The 19,918-nt window shown below is 40.5% G+C and overlaps 1 protein-coding gene across 2 annotated transcripts in view; it reads right to left on the bottom strand.

The window, feature by feature from the left end:
• The window catches only part of OTOF (otoferlin), a 432,592-nt gene that overhangs the window by 59,990 nt on the left and 352,684 nt on the right, over positions 1 to 19,918 (bottom strand). Inside the window, exons 26-31 of one of the 2 annotated variants that reach the window (XM_033938297.1) lie at positions 15,606 to 15,736; positions 13,025 to 13,054; positions 10,777 to 10,899; positions 7,818 to 7,884; positions 4,354 to 4,505; positions 1,835 to 1,969 (exon numbers count right to left, since the gene is read on the bottom strand). In XM_033938297.1, the coding sequence (XP_033794188.1) occupies positions 1,835 to 1,969; positions 4,354 to 4,505; positions 7,818 to 7,884; positions 10,777 to 10,899; positions 13,025 to 13,054; positions 15,606 to 15,736 (638 nt within the window). The remainder of the gene's footprint in view (positions 1 to 1,834; positions 1,970 to 4,353; positions 4,506 to 7,817; positions 7,885 to 10,776; positions 10,900 to 13,024; positions 13,055 to 15,605; positions 15,737 to 19,918) is intronic. The other variant, XM_033938296.1, reaches the window with a different exon arrangement.

Below are 19,918 nucleotides of genomic sequence, written 5' to 3'. Positions count from 1 at the left end.
TTCAAGGTACTGAAGAGAATAGACTTAGTAGATAAGGACAGGTTGTTCACCCTCTCCAAGGTAGGGAGAACGAGAGGGCACTCTCTAAAATTGAAAGGGGATAGATTCCGTAAGAATGTAAGGAAGTTCTTCACTCAGAGAGTGGTAGAAAACTGGAACGCTCTTCCGGAGTCTGTCATGGGGGAAAACACCCTCCAGGGATTCAAGACAAAGTTAGACAAGAACCAGAACGTACGCAGGTAGGGCTAGTCTCAGTTAGGGCGCAGGTCTTTGACCAGAGGTCCACCGCATGAGCGGACTGCTGGGCACAATGGACCACTGGTCTGACCCAGCAGCGGCAATTCTTATGTTCTTAAAAGCTGTCAGACAGAGAGTGTTTATTCCTTGCTCCGGCAAGGTAAGCCTATAAAAGCGCAACACGCCAGCAGAGGAAAAGTAAAGAACTCAAAAGAAAGATGCTGGTGGACCCAGCCTCACTGCTGATCTTTACCCTGCAGGAAGAATCTGTGCAAGGACTTATCCAAAACCTATCTGCAGTGTTAGATGACAAACTAAGTTGCAGATATCTATAGATGAATTTAAAGAGGGCTGGGAATGTCAGGTGGCACATTTACACATAGCAAAAGAGTCAACAACAAGACAGGAGGATCAGCTGATACCACTGAACATTCTGTATGAGTGCTTGAAGAGTGCTCTTAAAAGTTTCTGGATGCAGCTCTATAATGAAGGCATCCCCTTCAAATTCAGTACTCAGCAAGAATCATGCATGACAACTGAACAGTGGACATTGGACAATGAATTTGGCAGTCTTGTGAGGTTGCTGTCACGGCAGCCATTTTTGGTACAGAGACTGCACAGGTAGGAGGGGTGTAGGAGGATTGCGCCTACCTTGGTTCAACACGAGACTACCAGGGCTGTAAGGTAGGCCTGAGTAGGGCCTAAGGTGATTTTGAGAGGAGGGGAAGCTGGGTGCAGAGCTGGATGGCTGGGGAAGGACATCTCGGGGAAGGGAGGGAATGGCAAGAATGCCAAGGGGACTGCCGTGCCAGTTATTGGGCGGGGAGAAAAGCCAGAAAGACTTGTGCATGGTGTCTAGAAAGACATATGAGAGGGTAAACAGATAATGACAACATTAGTGCACAGGTATTAATTGAAAAATATGTAAAATTAGACATTTTCCTACTGTAGCACAAATGACTGTGTAGAAAAAAATCCATTTAAAGGGTACACTAAAGCCATTTTCTGCCACAGCTTAGTAAGAGGACCACAATTTGTTTTACAACTGTTTTACTATTTTTGAAACTACATACAGCCATCTCTGGTACAGATGACTTGGACCATGCTACTATCAGTACTCCAACATGAAATGTCCAAGACTGCACACATCACTGCTGAGAGAGCGGGGTCTTGAATTCACATCCTAAGATTTCTTGTGTGTGGCAACCACTAGTTTTAATTCAAGCAATCATAGTTTAAATATATTTTCTTTCCAGCATGGACTTGGTGCCAAGATGGTTCACAATAGGTTCTGGGTATGATTTGCCTTATAAAATATAGATTTCCTTCTGGCCATATACCAGTACAAGGCAGGAAACAGTGTTTGTATCTAACAAACAAAATCCCATCTTTAGTACTTGACATGATCATTCAGTTGAGTCCTCCAGAAAATTTTGGATCAAGAACACTTCTGGTTGCAAGGACGAAGCCTAAATTGCTTTACAAGTGAAATGGATGACAAAGAAGAAAGATCCTAAGCATGGATAACCTGATAGAAAATTCCAGAATATAGCAAAGAAAAATCAGTTGCTATGATCTCTATAACGATTGGGCTGACCTTAAACCTTCCCACTATGCGATCCTCCTCTGCCACATTGTCATCATCGTCTCCAATCTTCCCTCTTAGGAGGTTGAAAGTGTGCAGCCAGTCTTCAAAATTATCGTATTCCAGCTCCAACTCTTTATTGTAAACCTTGATTGACAAGAAATCATTGAATTGATAAGCTACAGTATGTTCTACCATTGCCAATGAAGTTAAACTGTCACCTTTGAATGGAATTATCAGATGTTTAGTTCACGTGAGTAAACAGGCTCCTAAGACTGAGGTTACAAGATATGTCAGCCTACCAACTTATAAAGAGACTACAGAAAAGCATGATTCAGTTTATAATATATAAACCACCTATAGTTACTCTATACTATAGTTACATAAAGATTCATTTTATTTATGTTATGATTTTATTTGGATTTCTATCTCACATAAATCCAAACTGTGCTCAAGACAACTTACAAAAAAAAAAAAAGTTAAAAAGAGAACAAAATAAAATGTGTAAAATAATCATAGGTAGAAAATAAAAAAAATAATGAAATCTACAATAAAACATATGACAACAGTAACATTAAAAATGCATAAAATTGTCCAAATATCATAATTGTATATTTTAGAGGTAAGTGTAGAAACATCTCCATCTGTAGATAGTGGCATTTGCATGTAGATTATATACACAAGTATATGGCAATTTCAGAAAGCCACTATTCATACATGGAGATCCATCCCACAAAAAGATTTCAAGAGGCTCCATCATTCCATCAGAGTTCAGCCTTCTCCATCATAGCCAGAGGAATGGTCTGTCTCTGGGCAGAAGATAATAAATGCAAACTGCTTTGGTTGCACAAAGAAAAGAAGAATCCAATGTAATCCGCAGTGACGCAAGCAGCAAGCAAAAAACAATGTTGTTTTTTGCTAACTGCTTTGGTTGCACCACTGAAAGGCAGTAGGTCAAATCCACAACCCTTTACGCTTCTGAGCTTAGAGAGGAGGTGAATTAATGGTTGGTTCTCATGCCTTCCCCTGGGGATGATGAATCTGATTAAAGATCACTGCTCCACTCTTCCGACACTGTCAGTTGTGGCCATGAGTACCCACATTTCTTTCCAGAAGGGGCTATTTTTCTATCAAAACAGGAGGTATCGGCCATAGGAGCATCTTCCTCAGGGGTATATATATATATATATATATCTAATATAATAAAATGGTAGGACGTGCATGCGCACTAAAAAAATCGTGTTCCCTGATCCGTCGCGAAAACACGATTGCGCATGCGTGGGTTTTATGTCACCACTTGCTCGCGGCGACTTTCAAATAATAAAAAAAAAATTACACAGCTGCGGCGACCTTCCTCACCGTGAATGGTAACGGCTCCTCTCTCGAACTGCACCAGGATCGAGAGAGGAGCTGCAGCGCCGGCTTTCAACTTAAAACAAAAAATAAAAAACCCAACTGGAGATCGGCGCTCTCACCCGCTCCCACCGTGCAAACCTCCCCCCCCCCATGGGAGGATGCGCCGCAGCAAAGTGCTGCAAAGGTACTGGAGGGGGAGAGACATATCGCTTCTGCACCGGTACAAACATCCCTCCAGCGTTGGCAGTCGCTGCACGTTAAACAGGCTGCTTCGGGCTTTCTCCTGCAGTTGAGTCCCTTTGCCGCGTCACTGATGATGTCATCAATGACGTGTCAAAGAGACTCAACGGCAGAAGAAAGCAGAAGCAGCCTGTTTAGCGTGCAGCGACTGCCAACGCTGGAGGGAGGTTTGATATTAAAGTCATCTTGCTGGGAGGGTCGCAGAGTCAGCGGGGGTTGGGCTGGGAGGGGAAAGAAGCGTCTGCCTCGGGTGCTTCAGGCAGCAGCAGCGTTTACAATTCGCTGCTGTTGGGGCTTCAGGCCTTCCTCTCTGGCCGGTCCTGCCTACTTCCTGTTTTCATGAAGACAGGACCGGCCAGAGAGAAAGACCTGAAGCCAGCAACAGCAATGAATTGTGAATGCTGCTGCTGCCCAATGAAGTAGTTAAATGAGGAAAGGGAGCAGAGGGGGAGAGAATGGCTTGGAGGGAAGGAGGAAGGTATGCCAGACCAAGGCAAAAGGAAGGAGGAGATGGAGAGAGGCCATATGGGAGAGAAAGAGAGAGATGGAAAGAGAAGAGAGGGCAGTGAATGGAAGGGGCAACATAGAGGGTGAACAGTATTCTAGCACCCGTTAATGTAACGGGCTTAAAGACTAGTATATATATATTTTACATTAAGGGCTCCTTTTACTAAGGTGCGCTAGGGCTTTAACGCACGGAATAGCACATGCTACATTGCCGCATGTGCTAGATACTAACACCAGTATTGAGCTGGCATTAGTTCAAGCCGCGTAGCGCACGGTAATATCCTGCGTGCGCTAAAAATGCTAACACACCTTAGTAAAAGGAGCCCTAAATGGTTTGTTATCTCTTATTCTATGTGCAACGTCTTAATGCATTTATCCTAAGCACTTCTTAATGAATAGATAATACCATGGTACAGTTCTTTATATACCTTTAGCTCATCGATTTTTGGCTTGTTCTTTTTCTCTGTTTGCTCAGTCTGCTGAAGTTTTTTCTTCTTGTCCTCCTTGGGGGCTTTAACTTTTTCCTTGGTCTTCCCCTGTCCTTTGGAGCCTTTCATGGGAGAGTCATCAATTTTGATCTCTGATTGCAAAAGCAAGTTGGAGGGAAGAGGGAAATGGAAGGAGTGGGATGAACAGAAAACACTCAACTATGATTTGCATGAAAGTTGACAGTAACTTACAGGGAAAAAGAGCCCCCTACTTATAATTCATGTCTCAAACAATGTATTATATATTTTATTTAATTGCAAACCAAACATTGGTCTAATGAATTATATAGGCCCCCTTTTGTCAAGCCACGTTAGGGGCTTCTTTAATGCCAGCCGCTGCGGTAAAAGGTCCAATTCTCATAGGAGCTTTTACCACAGTGTCTGGCAATAGAAAACCCTAACACGGCTTGATAAAAGGGGACCATAGTCTTGTAAACTCACCCTGCAGTTTCTGTTTACATTGCTGCTCGAAGATAGAGTAGTCAGTAATACTTCACCCTCTGTAACTTTTGCTTAAACTCAAGTCCTGACATTACCAAATATCCCTATCATTTGACTTAACTCCTTATGGGACAATCTCACTTTGAAATGGAGCCAGATCCAAGGCTGATTTTGCTGCAAGGATAACTAAACTACCCATTATAAAGGTAGAAGCAGTTGAGAAAGGTATTCTCTGCCTTCGGAAGGACATTTTATTTAATTATTTATGTAAAATTTATCAATTGTCTTATTTCTAAACAGTTCTAGGCTATGCTTTTCATGGGCTTCTCCATTCTTTTTGGGCTCATTTCAATTTCCTACCTATATAGCAGTAGCATAGCCAGATGTCAAATTTTGTGTAGGCCTACAGGAAAAAATGGGTTGATATAAAATGTTTTCTCCACTCCTTGCTCTCCTCCCCCTCACCAACCCCATACCCCACTCCCCAGCTCAACTAGCTAAAGACTTTTCCAGGCATCTTTGGAGGAGGTCTTCAGTTGGTGGGGCTTGGGGATTCCTATTAGCTACCACATGGGTATACCTCTGCTGGGTGGGCCTGAGTCCAAATTGGATGGTGGGCCCACCCATAGATATGCTACTGCTATATAACAAGCTGTTCTGTGTGCAAATCATTCCTCAGAAATTGGTTATGTTGATCCCCACAAATTCTTAACACTTCAGCTAAATGTTCAAAGAAAAGTGATCAAGATGATAAAGGAGATGGAACTCCTCTTGAATGAGGAAAGACTATAAAGGGGAGATATGACTGAAGTCTACAAAATGTTGAGTGGTGTAGAATGGGTACAAGTGAATCGATTTTATTACTCTGTCAAAAATTACAAAGATTCAATGAAGCTACAAGGATATACTTTTAAAACCAACAAGAAGAAATGTTTTTTTTTTCACTTAAACAATAGTTAAGCTGTGGAATGTGTTGCCAGAGGTTGTGGTAAGAGCAGTTAATGTAGCTGGTTTTAAGAAAGGTTTGGACAGTTTCCTGGAGGAAAAGTCTATAGTCTGATATTGAGACATGGGAGAAGCCACTGCTTGCTGTCCTATTTGGGATTTTGCCAGGTACTAGTGACCTGGATTGGCCATCATGAGGAAGTACTACTGGGTAAGATGGACCATTGGTCTGACCCAGTAAGGCTTTTCTTATGCTCTTCTTATTTTTTTAAAGGAGCTGATGGCTAGAAGGCTCTTGATGAAAACCCTTAGAAAAATGGTTTTAATTTTTACCCCCCAAATCATGCCAGGTAGGGGGATAAATTTTACTACAGCTCTTTTAAGCCAACTTTCATGGACTCTTTGCCATGTTGTTATGAAGGGCATGAGGCTACTAGATCAGCACACAGGGTAAATCAGCATGCAGGGTAAAAGAGAAAGACATGCTAATGGGCAGAGATTCATATTCTTAATCAATGCTGGCAAAGAGAGATGAGACAACACCAGACACAATCATAGCCAACACAAGGCCATTTCTAGGACATCACAAGACTCAGACAGACACTAAGGAAATGCTCCAAAATATACATTGACACAACAAATCTAACATTCCAGCAGAAATGATCATTTTCGTTGGTGACATAGTAGATCATTAGTATAATAGAAAAATCCTATTCCTGCAAACAAGCATTAATCTCCATGCCAACAAATTTATGACTGCCTTCTAAAACAATTGTATCAAAATGTCTGTTTTATATATTATATAATAAGTCATAAATCATCTAATACAAATATAAGCTTCACTATGACAGAATGAAAATGAAAACATGAAAAAATGTTCTATCAAGTTTGTATCATCATTGGTCCCATATGTTACTCATGTGTTCACTTGTACAAAAAAAAATTGGTGCAAAAATAATAATAATAATAATAACTTTATTCTTCTATACCGCCACAATCTTGCGACTTCTAGGCGGTTTACAATCAAGAGTGCTTGGAGAATGAGGTGTACAGCGTCAGCATCTATGAGACAAACTTGGTTTTTTTTTTTGTTACATCGTTCTTTTTAGACCCCGGTTAGATTGAATAAGTTGGATAATTCTAGGTCTAATAGATGCTGGCACTGTGATCTAGATATAGGAACATTGGATCACTTACTGTTTTATTGCTCTATGATACTGAGTTTTTGGAAGTCTATTTGGGGACATATTAATAATATTTTAGAATCTGCGATCCCTTTGACTTATGAAGTAGTGATTTATGAAACTGTGTTGCATGTAAAGGATCCCTTAGATAAATATAAAAGGCGACTCTTCGTAATTATGACGGGTACAGCTATACAATTGATTATGCGCAACTGGAAAAATTGGGATCGTCTAAGCTTTATGTTCTGGTGAGCAAATTTATGTTTATTGTATAAATACGAAAAAACAAATGCTGATTTGTCAGGGAACACAAAAAAATTTTAAATTAATTTTGGGCCCATTGATTTCTTTTGTAGAATTATCGTAGTTTTAATTTTGTTTGATGTAATAATTGCACATCCGGGGTGTGGGGGGAGTATATGTTTTAAATGATCTTCTGATTTAAGTTTTTTTTTCTGGAGGGAGGGGAAGGGAGAGGGAATTTTTTGTTAAGGGTTGATGAACTGTTTCTGAATGTTTATAAGTGCTTAATTCTTAGATTTATGACAAGTATGTTATATTGCACTTTTGTAAGAACTGAAAATTTAACATAAAGAATTTTTTTAAAAAATTTGGAAATCACTTGACTGGTTATGCTTGCCTGTGATGAACTTCAAGCCAGTGAAGACTTGTGTTTTTGTGAATAAAGAAAGAGAAAAGTTGAAAACTACACTAGGAAATTGGTATAAGGGCTAGGGAGACCAATCGATGGTTTTGTGATCTAGAGGCTGTTTTCTTAGTCTATTTTTATAGTATCTCATTCATTGGGGATGATCTTTTCTGCAATAAAATTACCATCTGCAATTTCCATTTCTTCCTTTTCCTCGGCCTCTGCTGCTGCTGCTTCCTGTTGACGTAGTTGCTGAAAATACACCAAGGAGCTGGGCATTAGAAGCAAAGAAAGGGTTGAGGCTCAACTGAGAGTCAGCAGTGGCCATGCTAACAGTCTGCTACATCACACATATAAAGACAACTATTCATTAATGCTTCTTTTAGAAGCACCAGTTATATTTTGGATGTCCATAAACCAGCACTTAGATGTCTATCATGCTTAGATATCTAAGTTCTAATTTTACAAAACTATAATATGGAAGCCTATAACTAAAGAATGTCCATATGGTAGGGGGATGTATTCTAGGAATGTTTTGGGTGGAAGTAGGGTGAATTCCCTGTTTTAGAAGGCAAATGAATGTCTATGTCAAGACATCTGGACTGGAGTATTGAGACAAAGCAGCAGATTTCTGCATCTCAATGGCCACGAATTTGGAATTGGAGGATGAGATGTATAGCATCAGCATCTATGAGAAAGACTTGGTTTTTCTTATTCCATAGATTTTTTTGGACTCCGGTTAGGCTGCAAAGGTTGGACAGTTCTAAATCTTGATATAGGGACATTGGATCATTTGCTATATTATTGTTCCTTGATACTCAAATTCTGGAATTCCTTTTGGGGTCAAATTATTATGATATTGGAAGTTTCATTATCACTATCATATGATATAATATTATTTGGAACGATATTATTACCCAAGAAACCAATTAATGTAAATCAGAATAAATTGCTCCTCATCATGACAGGAGTAGCCATGCAGATGATAATGAAAAATTGGAAAAGTTGAGATAACTTAAATTATAGTTTTTGGTGGGAATCTTTATGTCAAATTTATAAGTTTGAAAACATTCATTCTATACAGAGGGGACACCATCGCAAATTTAAGGAAATTTGGGACCCATTAATAAAATATTATAAGTTATGAAATATTAATATTATTTCCCTTTGATTTATGAAAGATTGTTATACACATCTAGGAGGGAAGGGGAGGATTAGGGTAGGAGGTGGGATTTAATAACTATATATTATTTGTTGGAATAGAGTGCAGGTTGATATTTTACATGATTATTCATGTTTGCACTATATATTTGAATTAAAAATGAAAAAAGAATTTAAAAAAAAAAAAGAATGTCTATGCCAAAAAAAGTATGGTCTAACAGGAGTTAGATCTGCAATGTGGGATGTTCAGATTTCAGAAAAGTGCTCCCATTGAACAGCACACCACTGGAGGGGTTAGTGGAGGTCACCTCCTTCATCTACTAATTATCGGTGTCCTCCCCAATTGGGCTCTGTGACAGCTTTGAGAGAAATAGACGCCTACGATTCCATAATGGCCGACATGGCCATTTACGTTCCAGCACATGCTGATATTTCATAGCATAGATGTTCATATATTGCCACAGAGATGTTTACGTTCCTGTGTTGCCTCACTGATATTTTAGATATCTATTTTTCTAAAATGGATGTTTATGTTGCATGTCTTCAGCACATGCATGTTCATTTCACTCTATATTTTAGAATACCTCTACGTTATCAGATCCAGTTTTAAAATACCTGCGGATCTTCAGATGTTTTGACTTGGAAGGTCTAAATTCTGATCTGTATGTCTTTTCTAAAGTGCTGCTCATTGTGATCAATATTCCTCATTGTATTCAGAGACACATTCATCAATAGATCCATGAATATCCTATCAGTTCACAATGGGGCTCATTTTTAAAAAAGAAAAAGGGGCAGATGGACATTTTTCTTGCCAAACCCTTCCAATTTGCTATTTTCAAAACCTATTTTCTAGACAAATATCTATGCTGTTCATCCACAGTTCGTCTAATTCTCAACATATTCTGAGGAATATTCCTTGGAAGAAAACAGGGGAAGAGTAAAAAAAAAAAATTTTTTTTTTAAAGATAAGGAAGTCAATGGTAGAATTAAAACAAAAAGAACAATTAGTTTAAGACCATCACTCATGTGAATTTCAGGCATGAAATTGTTTAGCAATCAAATAGGAGTTGTTTAAAATCTTAAATGCTGACTGTGCTGCAGAGTGCAGCCTAATACTAAAGAAACTACAGTTCTACAGAAACGTGTAGGTTGTTTTTCTTTTTTTTACAAACTAGCACTCCAGATGAGTTTTTAGTTTAAAAGCTGAAATAATATAAAGGACCATTTTCAATAAGATGTCCAAATCCAAGTTTGGACATTTTGTGGAAAGCGCACAAAAATCCAGTACCAAACGTCCATTTTCAAAACTGTAAAGTGACTATCTTAAAAAAAAAAAGGTCATTTTTCAGATGTGTAGCTATCTTTTTGAACCATTTTGGAAAAAAAAAGTAAAAAATAAAAAAATAAAAAATTGCACAAAACAAGCTATTAGAATATAGGTTTGTAGTAAACTGGCCACACAAACATCCCAGCAGAGCAGTGGGGCCCCTCAGAGACCACAGCAGTACACATCTCACCATAACCCCCTTATATTGTATGCCCTTATTACTGCAGGTGGTACCTATATGATGTACCAGTTGGTTTGGGGTGGATTTTGGTGGGCTCTTACACTCTACCCACAAGTGTAATAGTTAGAGTGGGATATGAGCCTGGGTCTCCTTCTCTGCAGTCCACTGTGATTTAGATATGTAGATTTTAACCTTGTCTTGTATTGGGCTTCTGGTGCATATACTGTATATGACTAGATTGTTTTCAGTATGTTTTGCAGTTGTTTATGTCCTTGGTGTCTGCTTTGTATGTTCCATGTGAATGAAAATGCTGAATAGAAGTGTTTTAAATTAAATTAAGTTAAACTAAATCTAAACTGGTGAAGATGGACATGCACTGAGCAGGAAAGGTTTAAACCAAAGAGCTTCATAAAGCATTACATGTTTGTGGGCCCATATCAAGCAAAGAGATACCTCAGAGAAGCTGAGGGCTCACCTCTTTAAGGGTTTCAATAGAGGCAAAGTATTTGGACCACCAATCCAGCATGCTCTCATCTGGTTCCTCTTCCTCAATTTCTTCTTTCTTTTTCTTCTTTTTCTTCTCTTTGTCTTCTTCACTCTGCAGGGGCAGAAAAGAAGACACAGGGTGAATAGAAGAGAATGCATAAGCCAGAGAATTTATAGTTTGTAAAGAAATCGAGAAAGTGAAAGCATATGTAAAAAAGTAATAAAATGAATAGGAGAAGAAATGAAAGCAGGAGAATGAGAAAGACCAAGAAGAGTTGAGACAGAGAATCGGATGAAGAGAACACAATAATTGTGTGTGTGTGTGTACATGAGAGCGACAGAGCCAATAGGATAAAACAACAAAAAATAAGTTTTGACAGCTAGATTTGTGCACTCTCTGGAAAGTATCACATTTCTTCACCTTAGTTGTGTTCTATTACAAGTGGCCGCTGAAATGTTCTCAGCCCACCCAACAAAACTGGGGCAGTCTTCATTGAGGGCTATGCACTTAGCCCAGTGATTTTCCACTTTTTTTGTTCTGTAATTTTCTGACTAAGGGTCTCATAATAATAAAGAAAATATGGTCAAAAACCAGTCTAAGTCGGTACTTGGATGACTTAAAAAAACAGGTTATCCAAGTGCCGATAACTGAAACAGGTTTTTGGACGTATTCAGAGACTTTTTAGGCCTCTGAATCCCGAAGTGCTCAAAGGGGCATTTTTGGAGGAGTGGTTAGGACGGGAGGTGGGCAGAATGTGGGCTAATCTAGACTTAGTTGTCCTGCAGCGATAATTATAACTTTTACGAGGCTGCCTGGATGGCACTTATACGTTGTGACTTAGACAAAGTTATAACAGGTATAAATGCCAGTTTGGGTTGCCGCTGAGCTGATTGCAGCAAGGAAATCTCTCTGGCACTATGAGTTTAGTGGCCACAGCAGGGAATTTGTCCCCCCCCCAACGAAGACTACAGGTAGGAGGGATGCCCAAACACTCCAGCTGGCCACCCCTGAAGCCGCCACAAAGATCTCTCCTGCTGGAACCCCCCCCAAGCCCACCTTAACAGAGCCCCCACAACCCCACCTAGACCAAGTTTCTCAAATGTTGGCCAGATGGACAAATGCTTTCAATGTCTGGCTGGCAGGCCTGCCTTCACTAAATGATGGGCCTTTCCCTTTCCGGTGCATCATGGGATGCACCAGGGAGGGGCCTTAGGCGCCTGGGCCAATAGGAATCTTAGGCCTTTCTCCCATTGCATTCTGGGATGCGCAGGGAATGGCCTAAGATTCTGATTGGCCAGATCCCTTAGGCCACTCCTATGGGTAGTCTTCGCTGGGGACGACGACACCACACCGGTTAGAGAATCATGGTGTTAGGGGAAGGACTGGACCCTCCCATGTCTAAAAGGCCTTGTTTTGGGCGTTTAGGACTTGAATGAATTTTTAGTCAAGAATATGGTCTAAAGATAGATGTAGTGGTGGTCCGGACGATTAAACGCCTGGATGAACAGTTAGGCCATTCTCAAGAAATCCATTTTGGACATACTTTTCGAGAATGGACATTTTCCTGCTGACTTTGGGCGAGTAGCGCCTTAGGCCAAAAACTGACTTAGACGTTTTTTAAAAACTGACTTCCACGTATATAGCCCTTGTTGGAGACTGCCTCAACATTGTTGGTTGGGCTGAGAACTTTTCAGTGGTCCCTCATACTTACTGTACATGAAAAAGGTGTTCATTATTTATTCTGAATCTTGGGTAAAATAAATTCTATTACTCTCTGACTTAGGAGTATGATGGAGGGCTTATGATAGAATGTTAATTATGTAATGGTATTAAGTCATAAAGTTCAAATGCCATATATAGTTAACTGGGTTTCTAGAAAAAGGTAAACCAAGCTGGTGTTAGCTGTAAGCCATAAAACAAGTCAACATGAGCACGCCAACATGACCACGTCTTATTTATGAGTTTTCAACAATATGAAGTGGCCCAAAAGATGGATAGATACCTATCCCCATCTTTTACTATGTTCTGCTATTGTTTGGAGGTTGTACAAAAAGACATGAAAAAATACACCCCCTCTTTTACAAAGCCACGCTAGCATTTTTAAGATCTCCAATGCTCATAGGAATTCTATGAGCATCAGAGTTCTTACCGCCGCGGCCGGCACTAAAAATGCTAGCATGGCTTTGCAAAGGAGGGGCAAAATGAATAATACAAATCAACAAAACTACCAACTTACCACATCAACTTTAACAACAGCATCAGAGTTCTGTTACACAGAAATAAAACAAAATGAAGGGGGGAAAATTCAAGATTATAAAATAATAATAAAATAAAATAACATCATGGCTTTACAGATGAAAAACCAACCACCATGCAGAGATCATGCAAGAGCTGGAGAATGAACAAACATCTATAAAGGTAACTGAGATCTTCCATAAAACACAGATAATTTAAGAACAAAAGAACCTAAGCAAGTTTTAATAGGAAAACCAAAGTAGAAGCTGATTAAACTAATCAGACATGCTGATTACTGCTAGACTACAGATCACATCTAATCTTTTTTTTATATATATTTCTGCTACGCAGTGTATAAATTTGAATGTCTAGGTAACTTTCAAATCTGTTTTGGCCAGTTATGCTCAAATATTCCAAAGCAGGAGTTGGCAAGCTTCTATGATATGCCCAAAAGCATGTTTAAAATATGTTCCTTTTTGAAATGGTCCATATATGTTGGAGATCACGGCGTCTTGATTCCTATGCAGTTGCTTTATACAAGCAAAATATTAGGGTACAGGACTTTTCCTTTCTGAAAAGACTGGAGCATAGCATGCACACTGGAAATTGGAGATTGTAAAGAGTTTCCATTTTGTGAAGTAAAAAAAATATCTACTGAAACTTTGTGATACCTTACTAAGACAAAACCTTGAGTGATGTCACCTGACAACTAAAGCGAGCATATACCATAGCCTGGTTTTACACCCAAAGACTTGCAGTTCAAGTTTTCTAAAAAAAAAGGAGATGGCTTGTTGGAGAACCTTATGAAATTTCATAAATCTATGAACCAAGGGAAAGCCAAGCACTGACAACCAATATTGGACAGGAGTCTGAAGGTAGCATATGAGGGGCGGCTGATAAGTTCTCAGCCTAACCAAGAAGAGAAAAGATGTGGAGCCATGAAACTTACAAGTTATTCCACACTTTTCTTGACACTTTGTTTCAATGAGACAAATGTATTTAACAAATGGGCACAAGTACAGTGGTACCTTGGATTACGAGCATAATCCGTTCCAGGAGCATGCTCGTAATCCAAAATGCTCGTTTATCAAAGCAAGTTTCCCCATAGAAAATAATGGAAACTCACTTTGATACGTTCCCCCCCCAATAACCAGCATCGCTCCCCCCCACTCGCAAAGGCCCCCTCGCTCCAACTGGCACCCCCCCCCCCGTGTGAACCGTCCCCCCGCCCGAACAACTTAAACTTACCCCCCCCATCTGGCACCGGCTTGCAGGCATAGATCGTACCAGTGCCTAGAAGATCTTCCGCCTTCTGCCTGCGAGAGGGAGAATTTGAAGTCCTTGAGCATGTGCAGATGCAGGCGGAAGGCGTAAGATCTTCTAGGCATCGGCACAATCTGTGTGGGGGGGGTAAGTTTAAGTTGTTCGGGCGGGGGTGCCGGTTCGCGCGGGGTGGGGGTGCCGGTTGGAGCGAGGGGCCTTTGCGAGCGGGGGGGAGCGATGCCGGTTATCGGGAGGGGGTGCTCGCAAATCGAGTCAACACTCGGTTTGCGAGTCAAAAGTTTGCTGAGTGTTTTGCTCGTCTTGCAAAACACTCGCAAACCGGGTTACTCGCAAACCGAGGTTTGACTATATAGGGAAACTAAGCCATTGTGACATCACTGATGAGGTTGGCTCTTAGGCACTGGTGGAATGAGGCATTATGAAATCACAATACAAGGGGACGCTGAAAAGTTCTCAGCCCAACCAAGAAGAGAATGATGTGGAGCCATGAAACTTACAAGTTATTCCATACTTTTCTTGACACTTTTCATTTCATTTTATATCATTGAAACAGAAAGTTTCAAGAAAAGTGTGGAATAACCTGCAAGTTTCATGGCTCCACATCTTTCTCTTCTTGGTTGGGCTGAGAACTTTTCAGGGGTCCCTCATATGTCCTACTCTCTTGGATATAAAATAGATGTCTCATATTATGACTTAACAGAGCAGTTCAGATTTACTATATAAATGAGCACATTTTCTGATACAGACCAATGTGATTTTTCTATGTAAGTTCAATGATTGCAATGACATATATGTAATTCAATTTATGCAGTATAACCCAAAATATTGTGCTATATATTGTGTGAAGGTGTTAGTTGATTAAGTCTTATAAACCATACTTATATAAAGTTGTTGTGTGTCATTAGAAGGGTTACCTATACTTTCCCTGTTATGCCATAGGGCTGTTGAGGTTGTAAGTTCTGATTGTTTTTGGAAGAAGAAATATTTGAACTAAACAGGATAAGATGAACTCTTCAGTGAGCCATAGACCTGTTGTACATGTTCATGCCTACATTTAGGTGAGCTGGTGCTAGATTTACTCTAGTTTTCTATATGGAAAACTTTCATGCCCAAGAGTCCTTATAGAATAGACTCACTACATGCATTATTAGGCCACATAAATGGAGGCACCTTATTACAGAATTATTTCTATGTTGCGTAGTGCTTCCTTAATAAAAATGATAGCCTTTATGAGAGAAGTCAAATATAGGTCAAACCAAATTAAGTACAAAGTCAAATTAAAGAATCCCAATACTCACGGCTTCCAGTTTCACCATGGTCTCCATTTTCTTGATGGGAACCTCTGGCTCTACATTGACAACAATTTCACCTGTAGGATAAGAACAGTGGCCTCCATTTGCCAGTGCCATATAGCCGTTCATCAGTTTAGCTAGATAAAGGACAGAGAAGAATAGAATAAAGGACAGACTCAAGAGATGATAGAGGATAATACAGTAAGAATGCAAGAAGTAATTGAATATAGAATGGTCAAAAGAGGTGAAGGAAGAGATTTCAAAGAGCAAGTGAACATGTGTAGTGCATCAGTGCTGCGATCTGTTAAGGTGGAGGCATTACTTTTTCATTTAATTCTCATATAAATGTGTGCACATGGTTTCTCTGAAATAGGGGCTCTCATCCCAGTCTTTGGGACACACCCAGCCAGTCAGGTTCTCAGGATATCAACAATGAGTATACATGAGATCAGTGGCATAGTAGAAGGGGGCATGGACCGCCTTGGGTGTCATCTTGGTGAGGGCACCCACACCTCTCCTCCTCTCTGCCCCCTACCTCTCTAGCTCTTCATCAGCACGAGCAGCATCACCAGCCTGTTGCTCACGCTGGCCTTGTCTCTCCCTCTGAAGTCACTTCCTGGACACGGGACCAGGAAGTAACATCAGATGAAGCCAAGGCTGATGCAGGTAGCAGGTTGGAGATGCTGCTCATGCTGGTGAAGAGCCAGAGAGGTATAGCAGAGGAAGGGAAGGTGTACATCTAGCATGAAAGGGGAGGGGCAGGGAAGAAGCAGGTGGCAGAGAAGAGGGCAAGGAGCGCCACCATCCTGAGCGCCTCCTACCCTCACTAAGCTAATGCATGAGATAGATTTGCATAGAATAAGAATGCACATTTATCTCATTCATATTCATTGTGGATATCCTCAGAGTCTGACTGGCTAGGTGTGTCCTGAGGACTGGGTTGAGAATCCCTACTCTGGAGTAATTTTCAAAGCAGAAATACATATGAAAATACAGCAAAATCTGCACACAAAAAAGTATGTGCATACTTCATTTCATTTCATTTATTTTATGGAAATTTATAGTGCACTAATGCAGAAAATGGGGCTCTTTTTCAGGGATTACTTGGTGGTACTGAGTACCAGCAACTTTTCCATTGCCTGTTAAAAGTGAATCACTTTCTCCACATAATAATGAAAAAGCCCAGGCTCTGTAAATACACATATAGAGTGCCCCTTCTCCCCCTCCCTCCCCCCCAGAAGCAGTGTCTATAGACCTTCAGGAAATGTGGAGATATAGAATAACACAGGGATGAGGGACTCACGGTGAACTGTGGTAAATCCATGGGAACGTGGAAGAACCAGCAAGTTTACCACAGGTGTGGGAGCAAAGCTTTTTTTCCGCTCTGTGGGAGTGGTAAATAGCCTTGTTCTTGTGGTAAAAAATTGTGATTGTTGTGGGTCGGCCCCTCTATGCCTCCCTCTCAACCTCCCCTCCTGCCCTGCACTCTTCAGTACCATTCAGGAGTTTCAGCAACGGAAGAAAAAGCTTCACAAGCTTGCTCTGGGATTTTCCTTCGGCCAGGTCCCTCTTTCCGATGTAACTTCTGGTTTTGTGAAAACAGAGTTTGTGGGGAAGGGGACAGAATTCATGGGGATGGGGCATGGACAAAGCTCACGGGGACAGGGTGGAGATGGAGACAAACCTTGTCCCTGTGACATTTTCTATGTGGTGGTACGTGCTGTAGGCAGCACATAATAACTCAGCACTTGTAAAATGCGGGAGCTGTCTAGTCAAGAGAATTTCGGTTTTGTATTTTGAATATGTCAGCTTTTGAAATCTGAATGTGCAGCATCTCTGATATTTTTCTATTTTGCATTCTACAGGAGGAACACATTTCTGTTTTTATCTCTCCAATTTTGCCCTGCAAACAAAGTTGAGCTTCGTGGGAGTTTCTAGTTCTAATTTTGTCTGCACTTATCTATGTTTAATATGTTATATCTGAGTGAATTCTGAAGAAAAGAAATTTAAAATTTTCTGCAAAGTTTTTGAAAATTCTGTGTACAATATTTGAAAATGCTTCAAAATTCTGCATAGTTTATTTGTAGTGGTTTTGTACAGAATTTCCTTCATCATAAGGCTTGACATCCTCTCCTACCTTTTTCCGCTTCAGGTTCCAGCCTCCACAATTCCTTCTCCTTTGAACTCCCAGAAAGACCTCTAATTCTGTCTGCACAAAGTCTTCTCCTGTATGCATACCGTCATCTCTCATTTCCCTTCCCCCCTCTACCCCGGCAAACACTCACCTCTCATTATCGTCCCTCTCCAGCCATCATTTTATCATTCCCCACTCTCTCTCAGGGCACACCCCAGATATGCCAAGTTATACATAACTCACATGCTTAAGGGGCCTGAACTCATGGCTCTCTCCCTGCTCCCTAGCAATCTAGCTGTCTTCTTCCTGCACAAGTCTGGCATTACCTCACTTTCTCTTCCCTCCCCTATTCTCTCCTGCAGGTACAGCATCTCCCATTCCCTTGCCTCTGCCTCCTTCCTCATTTGGCCCCTACAGACTTGTGTGTTCACTGGCACTGCAAGCATCAAACTCTCTCTGGCCAGTCCTTGGGTTTTTTCCTCTATCACAACTTCCTGTTGCCGCATAGACAGGATGCGGCAGAAAGAATAATAATAATAACAATTAATTTTCTTATATACCGCCCAACCGGAAGTTCCAGGCGGTTCACAGCAAGAGAACTGAGCCATATCAGCGAAGACCCAAAATACAGTAGAATTCAGTGGAATACAATACAATGAAATATAATATGTAATATATTGTAAAATATACAATATAATATGTAATATATTGTAAAATATACAATGTAATATAATGTAAAATCATCACATAAATTTACCAAATAAATAGGTTTTTATCGATTTTCTGAACTCACGGTAAGATTGGGAAGCCTCAGAGCCACCGGAGAGAGTCTTATGCAAGCAGTGCTGGTGAACATGCAAGTTTGTAGGACCCACAGAGGGAAGGAAAAGGGAGATGCTGGATGTGCAGGAGGGAGGGAAAGGGAAGGAATGGAAGGAATGATGCATTTGGATGGAAGGGAAATGTTGCACCTGGATGCAAAGGTTGGGAAAGGGGGAAATGTGCATGAAGGGGAAGGTGAAGTAAATGCCTATTTCTAGTTTATCTGATAAAGATACACATGCACCTGTTATCTTTATAAAATCCTAGGGACAAAGTATAAGAAACTGCACCAAGATTTAAGCCATGGACATTTACATCTGCTCAGGAGAAGGCATGAATGTCTGCACACAAAGTAAATGCTTATATGCATGTATTATAAATATCAGCAATCACGACCCTGCCCACGCACCAGACAAATACTACCTATACATGCCTACAGGTGGTCACATAAAATACACACTTTCTTAGTACCACTCACACTTTTATGTGTGTAGACACTGGGGTACTTTTATAACAGTCCTAGTATGTGCATATAAAGGCCTTTACACATGAACACTTATAAGAACATAAGCAACATAAGCAATGCCTCCGTTGGGTCAGACCTGAGGTCCATCGTGCCCAGCAGTCTGCTCACGCGGCGGCCCAACAGGTCCAGGACCTGTGCAGTAATTCTCTATTTATACCCTTCTATACCCTTTTCCAGCAGGAAATTGTCCAATCCTTTCTTAAACCCCAGTACCGTACTCTGCCCTATTACGTCCTCTGGAAGCGCACTCCTTTATTAAATTCCTCCTATAAAGGCAAAATATTAAAATAACAAACATACACTATCATATTAAGCAACCAGCCCATTTTAACCCAATAAAAACACTACTCACAACTTAAGATCCATAAAATTCAGCATAAAAATGCATTTAATCTCTTACTAAAGGTAAGAACTATTCCACTTAACTGGTTCTGCCACTGAAAAAGCCTGTTCCTAATTAATCATTTCTCTTGTCTTGCTCTGCTGGCTGGAATTCTCATCAACTTTCTATCCTCTGAACATAGTGACTATCCTTGAGAATAAGAGCTAATCAAATATCCCAGAGTTACACCATGAACTACCAGGAACATTAACAAAGGAACCCTAAAACTCATATGGGCCGAATCCAGAAACCAATGGTTTTCCCAAAGATATGGAGTAATATGTTCATGATACTAATAGCCATAAATAAGTCTGTCAGCCCAGGACCAGTGGGTCCCAGGGTCAGAAAGTTGGAAGTAGGCAGTACATTTTTTTCCAAGCAAAAAAGATGCCAGTACTGAAATACTTCTGGCCTATTCTTCAGGAGTGGGGTGATCACTAAGGGGACCCACCCCA

This window comes from Geotrypetes seraphini, chromosome 3, assembly GCF_902459505.1.
Source record: "Geotrypetes seraphini chromosome 3, aGeoSer1.1, whole genome shotgun sequence".
In the NCBI taxonomy this organism is placed as follows: Eukaryota; Metazoa; Chordata; class Amphibia; order Gymnophiona; family Dermophiidae; genus Geotrypetes; species Geotrypetes seraphini.
This window is presented reverse-complemented; position numbering and strand designations above follow the sequence as displayed.